This window comes from Caretta caretta, chromosome 2 (assembly GCF_965140235.1).
Source record: "Caretta caretta isolate rCarCar2 chromosome 2, rCarCar1.hap1, whole genome shotgun sequence".
Lineage (NCBI taxonomy): Eukaryota > Metazoa > Chordata > Testudines > Cheloniidae > Caretta > Caretta caretta.
This window is the reverse complement of record NC_134207.1, coordinates 166786848-166798929: the sequence shown is the minus strand read 5'-3', so window position 1 is coordinate 166798929 and position 12082 is coordinate 166786848. Positions and strand designations below refer to the sequence as shown.

At 39.2% G+C, this 12082-nt stretch overlaps 1 protein-coding gene across 11 annotated transcripts in view; it reads right to left on the bottom strand.

Moving 5' to 3' along the window:
• Nucleotides 1-12082, bottom strand: part of COBL (cordon-bleu WH2 repeat protein) — a 240384-nt gene that overhangs the window by 41287 nt on the left and 187015 nt on the right. Inside the window, exon 9 of one of the 11 annotated variants that reach the window (XM_075125572.1) lies at nt 11431-11751. The exons of the other annotated variants lie outside the window; for them this stretch is intronic. Within the exon in view, the coding sequence (XP_074981673.1) occupies nt 11708-11751 (44 nt within the window). The 3' untranslated portion in view covers nt 11431-11707. Of the gene's footprint in view, nt 1-11430; nt 11752-12082 lie in introns of those variants that run through there. 11 annotated transcript variants of the gene reach the window in all.

The window sequence follows — 12082 nt, the reverse complement described above, 5'->3', positions numbered from 1 at the left end:
AAATGTTTTGTAAGTTAGGGGCAAATTCTCTTCTCATGGGCCTGATTCTCCTCACTATTACAATGGTGTAACTCCATTCACTTAAAAACAGAGTTATTACTGATTTGCACTGATCTAATTGTAAGAAACAGACTCACTTATGCTTAACTCCTATTGAAGTCAGTGGGAATTGCACTCAACTGTCTGAGGACAGGTTTTGGACATCAGTTTTGTATTTATGTGGTCAAATCCTGTTCGCCTTATCCCCATAAATAGTATTCTTGCAGCAAATGGGACTGCTGCCTGAATAAGGCAAATAGTATTTAGCCTCCAGTCAGCAATGTGAATCATTTTATGGGTAATTATAATTACAGGGAGTCCAGAAGTTGCCATCAGCCCATGATAAGCCATCACTAATATTTTTATTATGCTATTGGCTGAAAGTAAAAATCAGACTGGGGCTGTGCCTAACGGGAAGGAATTTTATCACTCTGTCCAGTTTTGTGCGTCAAACTTTCTATTTATCCGTTCTCATACAGACACAGGCCATTATAAATTGTGACATCATTCTCTAGCTCCACAGTCAGCTCATCCATTGTTTCCCCTTACCTCTTTATTTCTATACACATATAGAATACCATCGATAATCACCCAAAGTAACAGTTAGAACATCCAGAAAACTAAACGTTTCACACAGAACCTCTGTGTCTAATTAGGTAGGTGACCCAAAATAACTTCACTTTATTGGCCAGAAAGATACACCTCAGCTAAAACCACCACCAACAAATATGCTCATAGAAGATTTTCAACAGCTAACTTCCAAATATAGATCTATTTTATGCATCCTTTCAGACATTTCCATGTCTAAAGACTTCGAGCTCTACTCTGGTCTCTTTTGATTTATGTGAATTGACCTTCTTTTCCTCTTGGACCTTCTGGGTGATAGAACAGGCCTGTTTGTTTTCCTGTTCAAAGAACAATGCACCACAGACTTTCAGGTATAGTTTGGCTAGTGGTTTATTTTCAGCTATTATATTTATAAGGATATTTTAAATATGGGGAAGGCAATTCTTTTTATTGAGCGTGTGTGTGATCCTTGTAGACCTTCATGCATAGTATACATTGTAAGGGTCTGATCCTGCAGTACTCATATGTTTAGACAGTTGGCTCTTTGGGGCAGGGTCTGTCTTTGTGTGGTGTTTGTACAGCACCTAGCACAGTGGAGTCTGGTCCATGACTGGGGCTCCTAGGTTCTACTGTAATTCAAATAACAACCAACAATCACATATGTGCTACACAGTGGGGCACCCAATTTAGCATTCATGAATGCTTTGCTGGATCAAGGCCATATCTGGAGTTTGAGGTTTTTGTATACACATTTCCCCATAAAAGACAGGATGGCTCAAGGAAATGGTTTAGTGCAATGAAGCCTTGCAACTGAGCTAGTGGTCTTAGACCAGGTTAGGGATGGCTGAGAAAAATCATTTCCCCCACCTCACAGAGAATTTCAAAAAGATTTTGGTGAAAAATGTTTGACAAAGGGGAGCAAGGACAGAGGAACAAAAAAGGGAGAGAAAGGGGGAAAATACCAAATCCCCAACCCATTTGGTTGCGTTTTTTTTTTTAAACAAAAAGATTTAATTTTCAGTGTTTTTCCCCCATCCCCTTCTCTCCCACCACCCCCATTTTTCCTTTCCCCTTCTCCTTTCAAATGCCATTTTTTGGTTCTGTTTTTCTTACAAACCCTTTTTTTCCCCAGACAAAAAGCTATTTTCTTTCCATTTGGTTGGAAAATTCTCTATGAGCTCTAGGGAGAACACATAGATCCACTGATCCTGATAAAATGCACCCTCATGACTGGAAATCTTGCTTACAGTTTCAGCAAAGAGGCCATGCACTGAATAAGAGTGACCTCTTCAGAAGAAGATTTAGTTATGCTGGCGGGATGGTGATTAGTTACCGGTGTCTGTGCTGTACTTAGTGAGAGGCAGGGCTTTAGTCGCCAGTACAATCAATACGGTAACTTTTTTACAGGTACTAAATTCACTCAGAATGAAAACACATCATAGGCATGTGTACTGTATGTATGCTATTGACATCATATTGTCAAAGATGTGTATTACAGACAGATTTTTATTTCATGCACAATGAAAGTGAAGAGAAGTTACTTTATTTCTTTTTCTGGAGAGTATTTTGAGAGTGTGGGAAAGTGAATGTGATTGGTGATTTCATTTGAGGAATATCTGAATCACATTTTTTAGTTTGGTGTACATAGCACAGGAAAGTTGCCAGGTACAGAAGAAGCTGGGCATGTCCACAAGGGAGTGGAGCAAACAAGCAAATTACAGTGTATGCATTTCTTTTAATCAAATGTTTTCATCTGGAAAACTTGGGTACTTAAATGAAAGCTACCCCCAAGCTTCTTTTACGCATATGACCAATGCTTAATCAGCAGATTGCTCTAGTCCTTCACAGACTCTCATCTTGAATAGTTTTCAATGGATTAAGTTTTTCTCCGAAAACACACTTGCAGCTTTTCTCTTTTGAGAGGGAAGTAGGACAGGTTTTACCAGTATCCTGTTAAAAGGAAATTGTATGGCTCCAGATGGTTGATTTAACATAGCTGCAGGACTGTTAGTGAACCAAAACCAAAGGGGTTTAAACATAAGTCTAACATATCTCACTCAAAATAGTCAACATGTTCTTGCATTTCGTCCCAAAGCTACCAGTTCCTACCTTCAATAAGGCATTGAAGTGACACGGGCTGGTCTTTTCAGAGGCTTCAATAAACCATGTTGGTGCAGAGAGCATCTCTGTACCTTGGGCAATTCTACTAGCTTTTATATTCAGTAAAACTCCCAGAATTCTCTCTCTCTCTCAAAGGGGCCATACTCTTTATTTCATCGAGCATACACAAACTAAACTCAAATAAAGAAAATATTGGTTTTGGATTTAAAATTATGTCATTAGATGACTACCTGTTTCATTCGCTACACTCATGTCCTGATTGTGACACACATATCTCATAAGTAGAGTTGGTTGAATATGTTTTCCCCTCAAAAAAAATTTTTTTTGGTTAAAAACGTCTTTATAAGAAAAAATATTTTTTTTGCCAAATTTTTCCATTTTTCTATAATCCCAAAATGATTTTTTCCCTCTCTCCCCCTTTTTATCCTTTTTTTGGTGGCAAAATGGAAAAAGGGGGGAAAGGAATAAAAGGAAGGAAAGAAGGAAAAAATCTTAAAACCTAAAATACTTTCAAAACCAAACTTTTTCAATCAAATATTTCAAATAAAAATGATTGTTTTTAGAAAGCTGTGGAATTTTTTTTTCCAAAATTTTCAATTTCTTAGTTTTCTCACAAACCATTTTTCTACCAATTCTATTCATAATGAGCTATTCTGGCAACCATGAAAGGGAAAATGACTGTGCCAGCCATAGCTGTCCTGCTCCTCATGACCATCTCTTTGTGTTGTGTCCATCCACCCCTCATCTGAGGTCTTGCCCTCCACTATGTCCCACCTTTAGCTTATGGTACAATGCGTTGGGAAGTATGTCCTTAATACAAGCCAAGAACCAGTTACTGCATTCCCAAAAGGAGCTGACACAACAGTCTCTGCCTCTGCCCTCAGTCCTTTGCTCCCCAATACTCTAAACCCAGAAGTGAATGTACATAGGCAAAATTCTCTAGTTTTTAGAAAAAAAAATGAGAGAATGCAGAAAGAGAGCATTTTAGCTGGTATTTACAGATAGATAAGCTGAAGTGGGAAAAGCTAAGAAGTAAGCATCTGAGGAGGGGCAAGCGCTAGGCTATGGGCATTATGAGATACATGAGGCAGAGAATCAGAAAACTCCTAACCACTCACTACTGGGAGCCTTCACTGCCAAGATCCCTTTTAAATCATGACGGGCCTGAGCTATAAATTTCAGATTTGTATTTCAAACGTCAGCCTTCAAGGTTTTGGTTCGGCCCATTATAGATATAGGAGGCCTATCCTGAAATTCAGATCCAGGTTGAGATTCCAAAAGAACACACATACACAGATAACATGGGAAGCGTGCTCAGTGCAGCGCTGCTAGTGATTGAGTACAGGAGTGTCTATATTTGGGTGTGTAGGAGAGCCTCCAAATTCAAATGTCAATTGGGCATGTTTTCAGTGCTTTCCAATCAGTAAGGCTTTGCTAAGGAGGCAGGTAGGGGTACATTTTCCTTATTTTGAGAAGGGGGGCAACCCTTAAAAATACAGAGTTCAGTTTCACATAGGACAAGCACTCATACAACTTCAGCCACCTTGCCCTTGTGTGTGTGGGACTGGGCTGAAAATCTCACACGAACAGAGTTCCATGAAAGAATTCTAGTACTTCCTGCTTCCAGTTAGGCTGGAAAGTGTGAAATGTAAGTTTGTTCCACACTTCATAAATTAATCACACAGCCAGAGTCAAAGAACCAAATTCAGCTTTGGCAAAAGCATTCAAAATTTCATAGAGTACAACAGAATTATGCCCTCTTATGCCAGGGCTGATTTTGACCCAGATCCTCCAGAGTCATATATTCTCTTTAATGCCACAGTAGTGGAACAGATGTACAAATAATGGAATATACAGGGGCCATTATGAAGGGTGGCTGTTTTTTCCTAAGCCAGTTTCATTTTCTGCAGAATTTTCTTAAACTGTGGGCAAGTGAAAGGATTTGTGATCAAATTTTAGGAACTGCTGACTGGATTTAGAGTATGTACAACAGGAATAGGTTTATGATGTCATCTTTTACATTCAAGGTGCATCAGAGTGCTATAGGGGATTCATTAGTGTTTGTACATACTTTGAAGACTTAACATTCTGTATGGACTTAAGAATTGTTATGGGCCTTATGCTAAGCACTCTCAACACCCACTGACATTGCAGGATCATTTCCCTTATTATATCAGCATAGTATACTGAAAGCAATTGGTAAAGCAATCTCTTTCTGGGTTGTGGATATAAAGACAGAGGACAATATCTTCCAAACAGTGAGTGGGCGACGTGTACACTAACCCCAGTTTTTAGAGGGGTTACTGGAATAGGAAGGGTATTGTGCATATTTTCTTGTATAGTGTTTCTCCAGTACCAAATTATGTCACTAGTTGTAATTTTCAATGGTGGATTTATGTAGCCAGACAGGTGTTCTTGCTCTGCTATATGAGACATTTGCCTAAGAAATGTGTAATCAGTGGCAGTAGGTTTGGCTCTCTGTCCTGGAGCGGGGAGTTCACAGCTTTGTGATAAGCTTAGAAAACAGTAGTAACAACATGGAATAAGTTATGTTCTATCTTTTAAAATAACATGTATTTTAGTATGGAAAGTTAAATGGTACCTATTGCATGTACTAAATATATGTTGAGTCATGGCAGTGATCTGAAGCCAAGTTAGAAAGAGAGCACTACTATCTTATATATACACACACAAGAACTGATTCTCATTTACACTAAGGCCCTTTTATACTGCTCTGGAAGTGCAAAAGGTCCTTAATGAGCTCTTCAATCTAGCAGAGAAAGGCATACCATGATTCAATGGCTGGAAACTGAAGCTAGACAAATTCAGACTGGAAATAAGGTGTATATTTTTGACAGTGAGGATAAATTAACCACTGGAACCATTTACCAAAGGTCATGGTGGATTCTCAATCACTAGTAATTTTTAAATCAAGACTGCCAGTTTTTCCAAAATATATGCTCTAGGAATTATTGTGGGGAGGTTAATACAGGAGGTCAGACTAGATGATTACAATGGTTCCTTCTGACCTTGGAATCTATGAAGGTATCAATGTAATTAATGGGCACATCAGAATCAGGCCCACAGATTTCATTTTACATTGTCACCGCCCTCCCCATATATGGAGAGGCGACAGGCATATGATAAATGTCACAGGCATATGTTACATAAATAAATATATCATATGCCTGTGCAATTTATCACAAACTAGGACTGGATCACAGACCCAGTAATCCACCTCCTCTGGTACTTATTCTAACTTTCCAAACCCCATGATGAGCTTCAAACAGTTGCCAAAATAAATAAATCAAGTATCAATCTACCAAAGAGCTGTTTCCTCCTCCTCCTCACAAATACTAAATTGGAATTTTCTCCCCAAATGAGATCTGCTTGAGGCCCAGGATGAGTAAGATTCAGTTCTGGGCTGGAGACAGATTTTCTACACATAATAATATAATGAATGCAAGGATTGGTATCTTGTAGCCCTACCACTGAAAAGGGATAATTTCTACCTTTTCAAAGGGAAACACAGCTATCATTTCAATCTTTAGAAAGGCCTGAAAGACTGGACCTTAACACTGTGACATTATTATGTATAAAATATATTTTAGTGGTTTACAAAACCTGTTACTTTTTTCTCTTCCTTTGATCCTTGAGCAAATGAACTGACGGTTCACAGATTCATAGAATATAAAGCCAGATGGGACCACTGTGATCATCCTGTCTGACCTGCACAACACAGGCCATAAGAATTTCCCTGAATTAATTCCTCTTTGAATCAGAGGATATCTTTTAGGGAAAAAAAACAAACAATTTAATTTAAAAATTAAAAATGGACAGTGATGGAGAACCCACCACAACCTTTGGTAATTGTTCCAACTTTTACAAGTGGAGGGATACTAAAATTGTCCCGAAAGACATTTGAAAAGTAAAACTCATGCTGATAAAAATCTTTCCACCACAGCACATCATCATGTATCACAACTCTCCTGAACACTCAGCTGAAAACCTGTCCTGTTCCTGTGCAGTTGAGCTTGTGGATCACAGGGAAGCTCTCTCCACCCTCTCCTATACTTAGAGTACAGGGCAGTGCAGAATTTGGTTAGCTATCATATGTATAGTACTTTGTGACTTTGTCCTCACCCATAACTATTTCACATTTGGGGACAATGTATATCTTCAAATCAGCGGCACTGCTATGTGTACCCGCATGGCCCCAGAGTATGCCAACATTTTTATGGCTGACTTAGAACAACGCTTCCTCAGCTCTCGTCCCCTAACGCCCCTACTCTACTTGCGCTATATTGATGACATCTTCATCATCTGGACCCATGGAAAAGAAGCCCTTGAGGAATTCCACCATGATTTCAACAATTTCCATCCCAACATCAACCTCAGCCTGGACCAGTCCACACAAGAGATCCATGTCCTGGACACTATGTGACCATCGCTTATTAGCACCGTAAACACCACCCTATACCGGAAACCTACTGACCGCTATTCCTACCTACATGCCTCCAGCTTTCACCCAGACCACATCACACGATCCATCGTCTACAGCCAAGCTCTACGATACAACCGCATTTGCTCCAACCCCTCAGACAGAGACAAACACCTACAAGATCTCTATCAAGCATTCTTACAACTACAGTACCCACCTGTTGAAGTGAAGAAACAAATTGACAGAGCCAGAAGAATACCCAGAAAAGAAAAGGAGTACTTGTGGCACCTTAGAGACTAACCAATTTATTTGAGCATAAGCTTTCGTGAGCTACAGCTCACTGCATCCGATGAAGTGAGCTGTAGCTCACGAAAGCTTATGCTCAAATAAATTGGTTAGTCTCTAAGGTGCCACAAGTACTCCTTTTCTTTTTGCGAATACAGACTAACACGGCTGTTACTCTGAAACCTGTCAAGAATACCCAGAGGTCACCTACTACAGGACAGGCCCAACAAAGAAAATAACAGAACGCCACTAGCCATCACCTTCAGCCCCCAACTAAAACCTCTCCAATGCATCATCAAGGATCTACAACCTATCCTGAAGGATGACCCATCACTCTCACAAATCTTGGGAGACAGGCCAGTCCTTGCCTACAGACAGCCCCCCAACCTGAAGCAAATACTCACCAGCAACCACACACCACACAACAGAACCACTAACCCAGGAACCTATCCTTGCAATAAAGCCCGTTGCCAACTGTGTCCACATATCTACTCAGGGGACACCATCATGGGGCCTAATCACATCAGCCACACTATCGGAGGCTCATTCACCTGCGCATCTACCAATGTGATATATGCATCATGTGCCAGCAATGCCCCTCTGCCATGTACATTGGTCAAACTGGACAGACTCTACGTAAAGAATAAATGGACACAAATCAGATGTTAAGACTTATAATATTCAAAAACCAGTCGGAGAACACTTCAATCTCTCTGGTCACTCGATCTCTGACCTAAAAGTCGCAATATTACAACAAAAAGACTTCAAAAACAGACTCCAGCAAGAGACGGCTGAATTGGAATTTGCAAACTGGATACAATTAACTTAGGCTTGAATAGAGACTGGGAGTGGATGGGTCATTACACAAAGTAAAACTATTTCCCCATGTTTATTCTCCCCCCCCATGCCGCACTGTTCCTCAGATGTTCTTGTTAACTGCTGGAAATGGCCCACCTTGATTATCACTACAAAAGGTTTTCTACCCTCCCCCCCCCGGCCCCCGCTCTCCTGCTGGTATTAGCTCATCTTAAGTGATCACTCTCCTTACAGTGTGTATGATAACACCCATTTTTTCATGTTCTGTGTGTATATAAATGTCCTCACTATATTTTCTACTGAATGCATCCGATGAAGTGAGCTGTAGCTCACGAAAGCTTATGCTCAAATAAATTGGTTAGTCTCTAAGGTGCCACAAGTCCTCCTTTTCTTTTTGCGAATACAGACTAACACGGCTGCTACTCTGAAACCTGTCATATAGGTAACACACATACATACACAAACAAAACTATGAAAGACTTGATAGCAATCTGGGTTTGTGCCCTGACATAGTCATTACAGTAACATCGCGTACAAAATGTATTTCTCATAGTTTCTCTATTTATAAGAATTTATAGACAATATCTAGAAAGAGTCTCTTTCCTTTACCTTTGCAAAAGAACCCCTCCCCCCCCCCCACACTAAACTATTTATGATTGTTATGGAACTTTGAAAACATGGAAACTGTGGTATAACTCAATATTCATTTTTTAAAATTAACTTTTTACTAGTTTCACTAGGGGCCTATTTCATCCAAGGGACAACATGGGCTCCCTCTGGTTACAGTAACACCTGACGATTCCTATGGTGTTTCACCAAAGCCTAATCTGGAGTAGTAATGAATGCCTACAACTCTATTGAATGCAAAGTCGAATGGCACTTAGCATATCTCAAGACTGGATCCCTCATGATTTAAGTATCTCCCTATGGTCATTTTGGCACTGACTTTTCATATGTATTGGAATTCAAATCATTGACTTGTATTTTGATTTATAAATGATCCACATATTTCTCCCCTCCCTTCGTCAAATGAGTCCTTACATTTTCAAACACAGTTCTTTTTACCATCCCAAATTATTTGGCGCTGAAGGAAAATATCTGGCCAACTCTATTTGGTGGAGAAGCAAAATGCTGAATACCATTTCCCATTCATTTTTCAGCTTAGTATGAGCTGACAAACACACTTTGTTGGAATTCAATAGTCCTTGCAGTCAATTTGGTATTAGCTTGCCCATGTAATTCTCATTATGTTTCTACAGTCCTCATGGAATAATATGGGCAGCAAAACCAACCAAAGTATACTTCCATCAATGCTAACCTAAGACGCTACCCTAGTGCATAAAGGGCCTGCTCCTCCTCCCAGTGAAGTCAGTTGCCAAGCTCCCATTAACATCAATGGTTCAAGATAAAAGCCAAAATAGCTGTCATATGTTTCAAAGACACTGGGCTAAATTCTTGTTTTTAGCCAAAAAACTTTTTTGGTTTACTGTTGAAAACTTTTTTGTTTTTGGAAGTTTGTCTGGAAAAAGAAAAGCTTTTAGTCAAAAAACCAAAAGTCTTCCACTGGAGATTTTTGTTTTTCAGGGTTCCAATTTCTAACCCAAAAAAACCCTGATTTTTTCTGAAGAATGCAGACACTTTCCAGGAAAATTTTTCTTTAGTTGAAAACCTAATTTTCAATTGAACAAAAATGTTGATGCAAAGTTTTTGACCAACCCTACTTAAAACATACCAGGCCCAACTCACAACTGCATTACTCTGGTTTTATACCAGTGGAACTCCAGGGATTTTAATCTAGTTACAAGCAGTGTAAAACTGCAGTAATAGAGACATTAGCTCAATGTTTTGGGAACATTTACAAAGTTTTGAAGAAAGGAGAATTACAATGAAACCTGCACAAAAGCCTCTTTTCTTAAGAGACTGCCCCAAAGTACCTCACAATATATTGAGTAAAATTGCGCTCTATATTTTTTTTTTAGAAGACTCTGCAGTATGTGCAAAAAGAAAAGGAGTACTTGTGGCACCTTAGAGACTAACCAATTTATTTGAGCATGAGCTTTCGTGAGCTACAGCTCACTTCACTTAAGTACTCCTTTTCTTTTTGTGAATACAGACTAACACGGCTGTTACTCTGAAATCTGCAGTATGTGTTGCTTCCTTGAGTGGGCTCCTAAAACAGGTACAACTGCACATATAATATTCACTTTATCCTTAAGGCCTGTCAAAACTCTCTCTCATCATATTCCACCCTCTTTGTACGAATACTCTGCTTTCTTTCTCCTCTTTTTGCATACCTGGAAAGGATCCAAAAGGCATATGATTTTGCTTAGGGTAGAATAAGAATGTTGTGTGATGTAAGTAAGAGTCACATTCTGCATCACACTCATTTAAATAACAAACATCTTAAACACCTGTTATCAATGAAGACAGAATAGGGTGTTGGGTGTGTGTGTTGTTTCAGCTCATAAAACCCATAGTTGCGATCCAGAATGAGTTAAAAAATGTGCTGGGGGGCCCTTTGCATGAACAAGTGTCCTCAGTGCAAAGAGTTTTAGGTGCGTGCGAGCCTACCAACAATTCATATTTTAACTATAATCCTCTGCGCATATTCCTTTTGGAAATGAAAAATGAAGACCTGCAGAATTTGATTTATCTTGAGCAAACGATGTTTTGAATCTTGTTACAGAAATATGACAAATACTTTAGTTTCCATAGTGTGATTATAGAATAAAGGAGAAATTAATCAAAGTAAGCATTAGTATGAAAAGTAAAAGTAGAGGCTAAGAATTAATGTACTTGGTACTTATCCTCAGTTTTCTGTTTAGGCCGGTTATAGGTCCGACAGACCTTTAAGGTTTCTATTTTTAACTCAGTAACTTGATAAGTGGCCAAGATATGAAAGGAATCTTGGACTTTAGGCCATGCTCACTTTCAGGTCTATCCAGGTGGCACAAAATAGCTTCAATAAAGGGAAAACATAAAATGCTTGGGAAAATGCAAAATGCAAGGCTTAGCCTGGTAGAAAAATGAGCAATTGTACTAGAACCTTTTCCATAAATTCGTAAAACAGGGTTGCATGTAAGAAAAAAAAAAGTCTGAAACACTGAATCAAATTAAATACTGACCCAAAGCAACAAGAATAATTTGTAAAGAAACAGACAGATGAATGGGGAATCTTTTTGATGGGGATACATATTCGTATAACAGAGGGTTCAGTTCTGGAAAATACACTTAACGAATGAGTGTGAAACAAAGCCAAACATAATCAATAATAATTAAATGAAGGTGTGCAAGTTCAAAAAGAAAGAAAGCCAAGGTTTCAGTCAGATAAAAGGAGCTCTTCTAGCAGGGAAGGAAGAAAGGCAATGGAAGAGTCAGGGTAGCAGAGGCAACGGAAGGCGTCAGAGGTATGAAGGTCACAGGATGAGGCAAGTTCTATCAGACGTGCTTGGTGTGTGAAGGGAATGATGCACAACAATAAACTGTTGGGAAAAAAGTAAATGATAAAACATATAAACATAAGTGAAGGCCAAAATGAAAGAATGGCTAGCATGCAAACTAACCTTCAGGATTAGATTTTTAAAAGAGCCAAATCCCATTGACATCCAATGGTATTTGGGTATGTAACTCCCATAGGCTCCTTTGAAAATCCTACCTGGATTCCTGGGGCCAAATTCATCACTGAAAAAGCAGGCTCAATTCCTCTGTAGTCAATGTAATAACATGCATAGATGCTCAAGGTGCACGGGACCTCTATTTTCATGGAGTGAATTTTAATGCCCATGGAAGGTGCTAGGCTGACAGTTCAAAATT